Source organism: Mobula birostris, chromosome 4, assembly GCF_030028105.1.
Source record: "Mobula birostris isolate sMobBir1 chromosome 4, sMobBir1.hap1, whole genome shotgun sequence".
Taxonomy (NCBI): domain Eukaryota; kingdom Metazoa; phylum Chordata; class Chondrichthyes; order Myliobatiformes; family Myliobatidae; genus Mobula; species Mobula birostris.
Window position 1 is genome coordinate 15,966,381 of NC_092373.1, and position 12,011 is coordinate 15,978,391.

At 43.6% G+C, this 12,011-nt stretch overlaps 1 protein-coding gene across 8 annotated transcripts in view; it reads right to left on the reverse strand.

The window, feature by feature from the left end:
• The window catches only part of LOC140196176 (muscleblind-like protein 1), a 322,691-nt gene that overhangs the window by 56,205 nt on the left and 254,475 nt on the right, over window positions 1-12,011 (reverse strand). For all 8 annotated transcript variants that reach the window (XM_072254943.1, XM_072254940.1, XM_072254936.1 and 5 more), the window contains one exon: window positions 10,413-10,607. In XM_072254943.1, coding sequence (XP_072111044.1) covers window positions 10,413-10,607 — 195 coding nt within the window. The remainder of the gene's footprint in view (window positions 1-10,412; window positions 10,608-12,011) is intronic.

Below are 12,011 nucleotides of genomic sequence, written 5' to 3' on the forward strand. Positions count from 1 at the left end.
GATGGTGAAGAAATTCATTGTAGATTACAAAAAGGTCTCAATCAAAGTGGGACCAGGAGTGGCATATGGATTTCAATACAAATAAGCGTGAGGTGTTGCATTTCATAAACCTGAATAGGACCTTTGCTTTGAATGGTCTAACCTCGACCCACAACACCTCTAGAAGGCCCAGCAGCATCTGCACTTTTGAGGAGATTGAGGTGGGTGAGGCTCCCTGTCCCCATTCTAACAATTTTCTACAGGAGAACCATCAAGGGTGTCCTGCCTGGCTGCACCAGTGTGTGGTATGGAAGCTGCAAGGCATTGGACTGCAAGATCCTGTAGGGACAGTAGAAACCACCAAGAGGATCACTGGGATCTCCCTCCCTCCCCCAATTTGTGATATTTACCTGCAGCATTGTATACGAAGGGCCCGAAATATTGTTGAGGATCCCTATCACCCATCCACAATCAGTTTGACTCACTACTGTCAGGAAGGAGGTACAGAAACGTCAGGACTAGGACAGTCAGGCTAAGTAACAGCTTCTTCCCTCGGGCTGTGAGACTCATGAAAACCCTGCTTACCACCGAGGTCTCGTCACTAGGCCAGCCAGCTGTTTACTGTGCTATTTACTGTTTACTCATGCTGTGATTTTGAATTTTGAATTTTGAATTATATTTTGTTCACTTACTTATAGCATGATGTTTTGGATGATGTGCTGTGGGGGCGCCGTGGTCCGGAGGAACATTGTTTTGTTTGGTTGTGTTTATGTACAGGCAGATGACATTGAATTGAAACTTGAACTTGAGAGCTAGGGCACTAGGGAGTGGATTGGAACGGAGGGACCCAGGAGACCTTTGGAAGTGGCACCACAGGTAAAGAGGGAGGTGAGAAAGGTGTCTGGCAGTCTGGCCTTCATTAGGCACGACACTGAGCACGGGAGCTGGGACTTTGTGGTGCAGCATATAGGATATTGGTGAGGCTGCACTTGGAGTACTGTGTACAATTCCGGTCACCATATTAGAGTAAAGATGTTGATGGACAGGAAAGACTTGCGGGGATGTTGCCACCCAGAGTGCCCGCGGGCCAGGCTAGGACTTTATTCTTTGGAACACAGGAGAACGAGGGGGTTAACCTTATGGAAATGATTAAAATTTTGAGAGGCTTAGATCAGTTCGATAGTAACAGTCTATTTCCCCAGGAGAGGGAAGTCAAAATCTAGTGGGGGGGGCACAGATTTAGGGTAAGAGAGGAAAGATTTTAAAGTGACAGATTTCACAATATATGGCGATGGTACTAAACCTGATTCTGATTCTGACCTGAGGGACAATATATTCATGCAGAGTGTGGTACCAGGGATGGTGGTTGAGACAAGTACATTTCAAAAACAGCTTGGGTAGGTACATAGAGGAAGAACGTTTGGAGAGAGATGGGCAGAATGTGGGAACTAGCAGAGTGGGTACTGTGGACTGAAGGCCTGTTGCCATGCTGAATACTCCATGATTCTCTGATTCCACATCTCAGTCCTGTCCTGAAACTGTGAACCCTGGTTCCCTCCAGCCTAGGGTGAGGATCCTTCCTGCACACAGACTGTCGACCTTTGTCCATCTTTTGTACCAGGGCGACAGCAGTGGCTGTGAAGCATCTTCTCCTTCAGCAGGTCAGCTGAGGAAAGGCAATGATGGCTGGATCTGCCAGCAACATCCACTTCCCTGAAAGCAATGAGAAAAGTCTTCCTTCTGCACTTCGACATAATGTCATATTTTGCTGAATTTTCTTAAGGATGTTGAAAGTTTCATAAGGAAATAAAGAACTACATGACTACAAAAAGATTCAAAGAAAACTGTACACAAAATCCACAGTTCAAACAGTGAAAGAGGGTGAATTTTGTATCTATTGTGTGTGGTGCTTGTGGGTGAGTCCTGATAGGGAGTCTTGGTCTGAAACAGCGACTTATTACTCCCCTTCAGGGGTGCAGAGTTCCTGCACCATTTTGTGTGTTTCGCTCAAGATTTCCAGCATCTGCAGAATCTCTTGCAGTGTGTGTGTGTGTGTGTGTGTGTATTTGCATGTGTTTGTGTATGTTTTTGTGTCTGCGTGTTTGTGTTTGTGTGTGTGCGTGTGTGTGTTTTTGTGTGTGTGTGGTTTCGTGTGTCTGTGTGTTTGTGTCTGTTTTTGTGTGTTTGTGTGTCTGTGTTTTTGTGTGTGTGTCAACATTTAATTTATTCTGCTTGTTGTTCTAAGTAATGCTGAGTGGAGGAGTGATCTTTCTTGCACTGTTAATTTGGTGATTAAAATGGCAGAAGGGTACCTGTTTAGCATAATCCTTCACACAATGTGTTTACAACATAGAACAGTACAGGAATAAGACCTTCAGCCCACCATGTCTGCGCCCAATACAATGACAAATTGAGCTAAATCTTCTGCCTACACACGATCTCTTTATTGTCGTATCTGCTTCTGCAGCCATTCCTGGCATCCCATTCCAGGCAAGTACCAGGCCGTTGAGTCAGTGTGGATAACAACTCTGAACTGATTCCTGAACCTATGAACTCACTTTCAATGACCCTCCAACTCATGCTCTCAGTATTATTTAGCACTTATTTATTAATTATGATTGTTGTTTCATTTTGTACTTGCAAACTGCTTTCTTGTCCACCTTTGCGTGTGTTTTCTCTTTGATTCTATTGTGGTTCTTTGTATTTACTGTGAATGCCCACAAAAAATGAATGTCAGGATTGTATATAGTGACATTTATGTAGTTTGATAATAAATTTACTTTGAACTTTGAATTTTAAGGTGAGTGGGAGTAATTTCAAAGAAGACGTGAAGAGCAAGTTTTATTATGCAGAGAGTGCTGGGTGTCTAGAATGTCTTGCCTGGGTGGAGGTAGAGGCAGATACATCAGGGACTTCTAAGAGATATTAAGATAGGCTCTTAGATGTGAGGAAAATGCAAGAATATGGACATTATGTGGGCAGAAGAGGTTAGTTTAGTTGATCATTTGATTACTAATTTATTTGGTTTGGCATAACATTGTGGGCTGAAGGGCCTGTTCTGTGCTGTACTGTTTTATGTTCTATGACCTATGAGCTGATGTTTGGTGTGGTCCAGCTTCAGGCCTATTATTCTGATACATTATTCCCACATGGGCCAGTGGCACTTCCTGAGGATGTGAAAAGCAACATTGGTCAGCTCACCACAAATTTCCTGAGAACGGATGGGGAACATGCAATAAGTGCTGAATTTGCCAGTGAAGCCCACATCTCAGACATTCTCTCTTCTTCCCCTCCCATCAGGCAGAAGATGCAGAAGTCTGAAAGCATGCACCACCGGGTTCAAGGACAGCAACTACCCTGCTGTTATAAAACTATTGAATGGTTCCCTCGTATGATAAGATAGATCCTTCGCCTCACAATTTACTTCATTATGGTCCATGCACCTTATTGCCTGCCTGCCCTGCACATTCTCTGTAACTGTAAAACTTCATTCCAAATTCTGTTATTGTTTTCCCTTTGTACTACCTCCATGTACCAATGCACTGAAACAATCGGTAAGATTGACGTGCAAAGTTGTTCACTGTACTCCTAACATGTGACAATAGTAACGCAATTTAAATGAAATCAAAAGAAATTGAGGAAGCGGTAGGAACAGGCTAATTAGCCCTTCAACTTTCAGCAAGACCAGTAATTAAAGAAAGAGACTCGCTTTATTTGTCACAAATACTTGAAACATTGAAACGTACAGTGAAATGCGTTGTTTGAGTCAAATTCAAATCAGCGAGGATTGTGCTGGGGGCAGCCCGCAAGAGTCGCCTTGCTTCTGACGCCAACATCTACCAAACACAATGGCATTATTACGTGTTTTACTATGTACATACCATTTTCTTCATGTAAGTAAGGAATTCAGTAAGCCCATAAAAGAAGCTTTTGTCATTTGGCCTTCATAAATCACAGTATTGAGTACAGGAGATGGCATGTTATGTTAAAGTTGTGTAAGACATTGGTGAGATCTAATTTGGAGTATTGTGTGCAGTTTTGGTCACCTACTTTTTGGAAAGATGTAAATAAGGTTGAAAGATTGCAGAAAAAATTTACAAGGATGTTGCCGGTACTGGAGGACCTGAGTTATAAGGAAAGATTGATTAGGTATAGATAGGATAAATATAAGCAGGTTTTTTTTCCACTGAAGTTGGGTGGGACTAGAACTAGAGGTCATGGGTTAAGGGTGAAAGGTGAAAAGTTTAAGGAGAACTTGGGGGGAAACTTCTTCACTCAGAAGGTCGTGAGAGTGTGGAAATGAGTAGCTGGTGCAAGTAGTGCATGTGAGCTCGATTTCAGGGTTTAAGGGAAGTTTTGAGAGGTACATAGATGGAATGAGTATGGAGGGCTATGGTCCCAGTGAAGCTTGATGTAAGTAGGCAGTTTAAATAGTTTGGCATGGACTAGATGGGCTGAATGGCCTGTCTCTGTGCTGTACTTTCCTATATTCTCTGACAGTAAACAAATCCGAATCTGTATCCAAATCAACAATGGCTGTCACATTTTTTTTCTCTATTCACCTTCTTATAACCAACACTCTTTCATTTAAAAATCTATTGAGCTCCGTCTTGGATCAATGATTGACATCCTCATGCGGCTGAGGAAATACAAGAGGCAAAACAACGCAGAAAGCTTCCAGTCTCTCAGCTCCACCGAAGCTTCAGTCAGGATAATTGCCTTTTCCTGCTTATCATATTGCAGTCATTACATAATCCCCTCTCAGTATAATTTCAAGGGAGTCAAAGCCGTCACAAAGAGTTCTTCTAATCTCACCTCACCATTCAGAAAGAATTTCTCCTTGTGCCTCATACAGGCATACTACAATGCCTCTGCACAGCACTGGCCAATTCACGTTTTTCTTCACAGTTGTGTGACACTTTAATTATTTAACAAATCCTCTTACAAAAGAGAGAGAGAGAGTGAGCAAGAGAGATGTAACAGGGCATGTACTGCTGCTTTTGAACTTGGCTTTTAACATTGTATAAGGCACCAGACTGGTAATAGAATTTGTATCCACCGATTGAAAGGCATTGTTTTTAACTAGAGTTGAAGAAAGTCTGCAACTATGTGTCACTAATTCTGATTGCCAAGCTTCAAGAGTCACTTTTATTTATTTACTTTTTAAAATTTATTTGGAGATACACAGTGGAATAGGCCAAATCTACTCTTTTGAGCCCCACCACCCAGTAACCCCTAACCACCCCGATTTAACCCTAACCTAATCATAAGACAATTTACAATGACCAATTAACCTATCCTGCACATGTTTGGACGGTGGGAGGAAACCGAAGAACACGGAGAAAACCATGCATTCCACAGGAGGATGTACAGAGACTCCTTAAGGAGGATGCCAGGATTGAACTCTGAACTCCGACACCGCAAGCTGTAATAGTGTTATGCAGACCACTATGCTACTGTGGCACCCAATTCAGCACACAGTCAGACCCTTCAGTGCACACTTATCGTGCTGACTATCAAATAATGTCAATATCAAAAATCAAAGTAAATTCATTTTCAAAGTATGTATATGTCACCATATACTACCCTGAGATTCATTGTCTTGCAGGCATTTACAGGAAAATAAACAGGTATCATAGAATTTATACAAAACTACACAAAAAAAGATTGAGAAAAAAAACTAGGTGCAAAAGAAGACAAATTATGCAAATTAAACCTAAACAAATAAATAATACTGAGAACATGAGTTGCCAAGTCTCTGAAAGTGAGTTGTAGGTTGTGGAATCAGTTCAGAGTTGAGGTAACGTAAGAATATAAGAAATAGGAGCAGGAGTCGGCCACCTGGCCCGTCGAGCCTGCCCCGCCATTCAATAAGATCATGGCTGATCTGGCCATGGACTCATCTCCACTTATCTGCTTTCCCCCGTAACCCTTAATTTCCCTACTCTGTAAAAATCTATCCAACCTTGTCTTAAATATTTACTCAGGTAACCTCCACTGCTTCATTGGGAAGAGATTTCCACAGATTCACCACTCTCTAGAAAAAGCAGTTCCTCCTCATCTCCGTCCCAAATCTACTCTCCCTAGTTCTAGTCTCACCTACCAGTGGAAACAACTTTCCTGCCTCTATCTCATCTATCCCTTTCATATTTTATATGTTTCTATAAAATCTCCTCTCATTCTTCTGAATTCCAGCGAATACTGTCCTAGGTGACTCAATCTCTCCTCATAGTCTAAACCCTTCATCTCTGGAATCAACCTGGTGAACCTCCTTTTCACCTCTCTAAAGCCAGTATATATCCTTCCACAAGTTAGGAAACCAGAACTGCACGCAGTACTCCAGGTGCGGCCTCACCCGTACCCTGTACAGTTGCAGCATAACCTCCCTGCTCTTAAATTCAATCCCTTTAGCAATGAAGGCCAACATCCCATTTGCCTTCTTGATAGCCTGCTGCATCTGCAAACCAACCTTTTGTGATTCATGCACAAGCTCTCCCAAGTCCCTCTGCACAGCAGCATGCTGCAATTTTTTTTTACCATTTAAATAATAACCTGCTCTTCCATTTTTCCTTCCAAAGTGGATGACCTTGCATTTACCAACATTGTATTCCATCTGCCAGACCCTTGCCCACTCACTTAGCCCAATTAACTGGAATCCACTGTATCAAAAATAGAATTTACTGAAAAGTGTTGTGCTAACCAATACACTATCCTGCTGTCCCCTTTCCAGGTGAGTGACATTATGAAATATTGTCCATGGTACCATTTGCAGCAAACCAGTTCTATTTTCCGTACATCCCCATTAACTCATTCCGCTTGCCTCCAGACTGGGGGATGGGGGAGGGGGTGTTTGCCAGTGAACCTACAACCCGCAGAGGAAATCAGAGTGGCCGGGGGAACACACACAGTTAGAGCGACAACGTGTAAGCTCCACTTAAAAGAAGATTAATCCTCGGACCTCTGCTCACTGTGTCACTACAGAATCAAGCCTGGCAAGAATATGGTTTAACAGAGAATGTAGAACACTACAGCACAGTACAGACCCTTCAGCACATGGTGTTGTGTCCACCGTTTAACCAACTCTAAGATCAATCTAACCCTTCCCTCCCATATAACCCTCCATTTTTCTACCATCCTTCTATGAGTCTCTTAAATACCCCTGATATATCTGCCCTGACCAATACCCCTGGCATGGTGTTCCATACACTTGCTGCTCTTTGTGTCAAAAACCTAACCTCTGACATCCCCCCTTATACTTTCCTCCAATCACCTTAAAATGATACCTTTATGTATTAGCCATTTCTGTCCTGGGGAAAAAGTCTCTGGCTGTTCACTCTATCTATGCCTCTTATACACTTCTGTCAAGTCACCTCTCATCCTCCTTCATTCCAAAGAGAAAAGCCCGTGCTCACTCAGCCTCACCTCATAAGGCATGCTCTCTGATCCAGGCAGTATCCTCTAAATCTCCTCTGCACCCTCTCAAAGCTCCTACATCCTTCCTATAATAAGGTGACCAGAACTGAACACAATATTCCAGGTCTGAAGGATTAAGTAGAATTGCTGGTATTACGGTTACAAGAACTGTATATCGCAGATGGGAATTTGTCACCTATTATCTACATTTGCAGAGTACAAGCATGTTGAATTTGAGCACAACTTCTTAAGTCAGTTGTAATAATTTCAGGACTGCATTGCTCATTCAACACACAACATTGCAGAGATAGGTACATGGACGAAGGGGTATGGAGGGCTATGGTCTGGGTGCTGTTTGATGGGACTGGGAAGTTTAAATGGTTCAGCATGGACTGGATGGGCTGAAGGGTCTGTTTCTGTGCTGTAGTTTTCTATGACTCTGTGACCCTACATACAAAGGGGTAGCACAGGAAGGTAGCGGTTAACGTAACACTATTACAGTGCCAGCAACTCGGGTTCAGTTCTGCCACTGACTGCAAGGAGTTTGTACGTTCTCCCCGTGACTGTATGGGTTCCTTCCGGGTGCTCCAGTTTCCTCCCACATTGAAAAGGCATCTGAGTTAGCGGGTCAATTGGTGCCATGGGTGTAGTTGGGTAGTGCGGGGTTGTTAGGTTGGAAGGACCTGATACTGTCCAGTACCTCTCAATAAAATAGGGAGGGGGATGTTTCTACTCTTCGATACCTTTGAATTACAAAATGGCAGAGCTCAGGAAGCGGCCATTTGGCCCATCGTGTCCTTGTCTGTACTTTGAAAAAGATGTCCTTTCTTCTTAATATTGCAAGCTTTTCCTTTATAACCTAATTCTTCATTAAATCTGCTTCCACCAATCCTTTTTTAAAGATTTTTTTTAAAGATAATGATTAGATTAACGTCACGTGTGCACAAAGCATTCAGCGAACCGCATCGTTTGCATCAAATTAAATCAGCTAGGATTGTGCTGAGAGGGGCCTGCAGGTGTCACCGTACTCCTGCCTCTAACATAAACACAACTTACTGTCTTAACCCTAATCGTACATCTTTGGAATGTGGGAGGAAACCAGAGCACCCAGAGGAAATCCATGTAGTCACAGGGAGAACGTACACATTCTTTACAGACAACAGTGAGAATTGAACCATGACTAGTGATTTTTAGCGCTTTAAATCAATTATGCCAACTGCTATGCTATTGTGCCGCCTTTCAGACATACCACCTCACAACCCACCCCATGTCTTCTTCAGACGCACAGCTCACACCAGAACATTCGAGAGTGCATATTGATCCCCTGATACTCCGAACTATCCTTTCTGAAAATACCACACATAAACTTTACGTAAGTCAAATTTACTTTGAAACGTTCAATGTGTGACTTTACCAAGAATCATTACTTGATAATTAATAGATGAAGCCTCCATGTTTTGAAAGCTTCAGAGCTGTTCGTTACTAGAAATGCCAAACTGTTGGGTCTCTGAGGGAAAGCCATCAACATGAACAACTAATTTTCTCTCCACTCCCCACAGATGCTGCCTGACTCACTGAGTACTTCCAGCTTTTTTTATTTTTTATATATAGTTGAATGTACTGTGAATCCCTGCAAGAAAGTGAATTTCAAAGTTGTATATGATGATATTTATGTACGTTGATAATAATTGAACTTTAAACTTGAATTGAGAAGTGTCCCCTTTCATTTTGCAAAGGAGCTTTTCTAGCTGTTGGCTGCTTGAAGTTTTTTCTTCCAATGTTTACAGTGCCACAGAAGAGACACTGATCAAATTGAAATAAAAACAGGGTATGCTGGGTATTCTCAGCAGGTCAGTCAGCATCTGAGGAGGGAGGAAAACAAATCTGACCTGGAAATCATAAACACAAGAGATTCTGCAGGTGCTGGAAATCCAAAGCAAGACACACAAAATGCTGGAAGTCAGCAGGCCAGGCAGCATCTATGGAGAGGAATAAACAGTTGATGTTTCGGGCCTAGATCCTTCATTAGAACTGCAAAGAAAGGGGACAATGCCAGAATAAGAAGATGGGGAGGGGAAGGAGTACAAGCTAGAAGGTGATAAGTGAAGCCAGGTAAGTGGGAGAGGGGGGAATAAAGTGAGAAGATGGGGGGGGGGGTGATAGGTAGAAAAGTTAACGGGCTGAAGAATGAATTTGATAGGACAGGAAGGTAGATCATGGGAAGGAGGTGGAGCACCAGGGGGAGGTGATAGGCAGGTGAGAAGAAGAGAAGAGGTAAGAGGGGAGCCAGAGTGGGGGAAAAGGACAGGGAAGGATGAAAAATTACTGGATGTTAGATAAATCATTATCCATTGCATTAGGTTGGAGACTACCCAGACAGAATATGAGCTATTGCTGCTCCAACCTTCGAGTAGAGGAGGCCATGGGTGACATGTCAGTATGGAAGTGCAGATTGGAATTATATTCAGCAGGTCAGTCAGCCTCTGAGGACGGAGAAAAGCAAATTTTATCTGGAAAGCTGCTTCTGTTTCTCTTACCACAGATGCTGCCTGAGCTGCTGAACGGTTCCAGCTTTCTCTGTTTTAATCTTAGAACTGCAGCACCTGCAGTTTGTTGGTTTTAGTTGATCAAGTTGGATTTTGTCTGGCATCTCTGGGGCAACTCAGTTTCACTCTTAACTTGGCTATAACATAATCAGTTGGTCCTGAGGAGTGGGCCCAAGAATTGAGCTACCCATGTTTGGTGACAAATAAGTTTAGTTGTAACCTCTTCTGTTAGGAATGCTACAATTGTTGTACTGGCTTTTGGTTGGTGGGACCCTAGCATTGCCTTCCTTGATCCAGCTAGGGCAGCCCAAGCAGATTTCCAGCGCTAATGGATTGGCTGCAGCAATGTGAAATTGCAAAGCTCTGTGACAAGCACGCTATTGCACTGGGGCAGAGTGGCCGTACAGGGCTGTAAAGCGCCTCCATTTCCCTCAGCGGGGCAAGAGGGAATGAGCACGTGGGCTATGGGCTCACCTCCAGTCGATCGGTCCTCATCAGCTTCTGGGCAGCGGCCGCAGTGTGGACCGGAACGGCGTGGTTCCCCGTCACCAGCATCGGTGCACTGGGCAGAATCTCGGCTGGCACCAGGTTTGGAGAGACAGGTCCCAGGTATGGGTTGAAGGCTGTGGTGGGGTTAGTCGCTAGCCCTGTTGTGACGGAGAACACTGGCTGAAAGACAGAAAGGGTAGAGACAAGAGTTGAGTCAACAAGTCACTTCACATCCAAGTCCAGAACTTAATCCCCAAATGTACATGATGTGAGTTCATTGAATATTGCCCAGCTGTTGTACACATTCATCAGAAGACACGAAGATTTGGGGCATTATTCACGTCTGCAGCATTATTTAGGTCTGATCTAGAACACTAATCCAAACCAATTCCAGTTTCCACAACTAAAGCAAAGATGTTGAGGTCCAGGAGAGCGTGCAGGGAATATTGACACAAAGGAATGGAGGGCTTCTCTCACGTGGAGTGACTGGAGGATCCGGGCTTATTCCCATATCAGCTGGAAAGATTGAGGGATTGTTGGACAGAGGTATTGGAAATTGTGAATGCTTTTGATAGCATCATTGAAGGGAAATGATTTCCTTGTGGCAGTTGCGTGTGCGTAATCAGACCATGTTTAGAGTGCAGGGTAAAATATTCAATGGGAGAAACGAGGGAAGATTTTTTTTACAGCACAATTGCAGAACATGCTATGAGGAGAGGAGACAAGTCTGGGTTGTCTTCCCTGGAGCAGTGGAGGCTGTGGGAGGACCGCTAGAGGTTGAAGAATAAAGACTTTCTTTGGGTTAAAGGAATGTGTCTGTGTATTGGGGGGGGGGGAGGTGGTAAGGGAGGAATGGGGCTTCTTTTGCTGTTGTTGCTGAGCTCTGTGTTGTTCTGCTGAGCATTGTGGACAGGCTCTGTTGGTGCCGGAATGTGTGAAGAGATTTGCGGGCTGCCCCCAGCACACACTTGGGTGGTGTTGGTTGTTGATGCAAATGACACACTTCACTGTGCGTCTTGATGTACATGTGATAAATAAACTTGAATCTTGAATCTGACACCATCTAAACCACCCGTGGGTCAAAAACAGAAGCAGAGGAACCAGCTCCCAACAGGACAAGGTGACACTGATCCTGAGTGGCCTGACTGACTCCCTCGTCTCAGAAGGCCATAAGACCAGCACAACTGATTTCCCAGCACATCTCATTTCCTCGCAATCGCACTCCAATTCCCGGAAAATAGTGGGAGGCCAAAGGTAGAAATTGGTTACGTGATGCATGCAGAGCAACTGGGAGTACATAATGCAAGCAGAGAAGGTCAAGTAAAGATGGCCACAGTTTTGCATGCAACCCTGAATTACTGTGTAGGGGAGGTACGAGTGAGGTCCTCGGGTCAGATCAAGGAAAGTAGAGGGGAATGATGGTGTGGAAGACAGGATAAAGAGAGAATAGGTGAGGATAATGTGAATGGTTATGTAATGTGCACTTGTTTGGAGCATAAAACCTTAAGACATAGGAGGAGAATTAGGCCATTTGGCCCATTAAGTTTGCTCTGTCATTTCATCATGCCTGATTTATTATCTCTC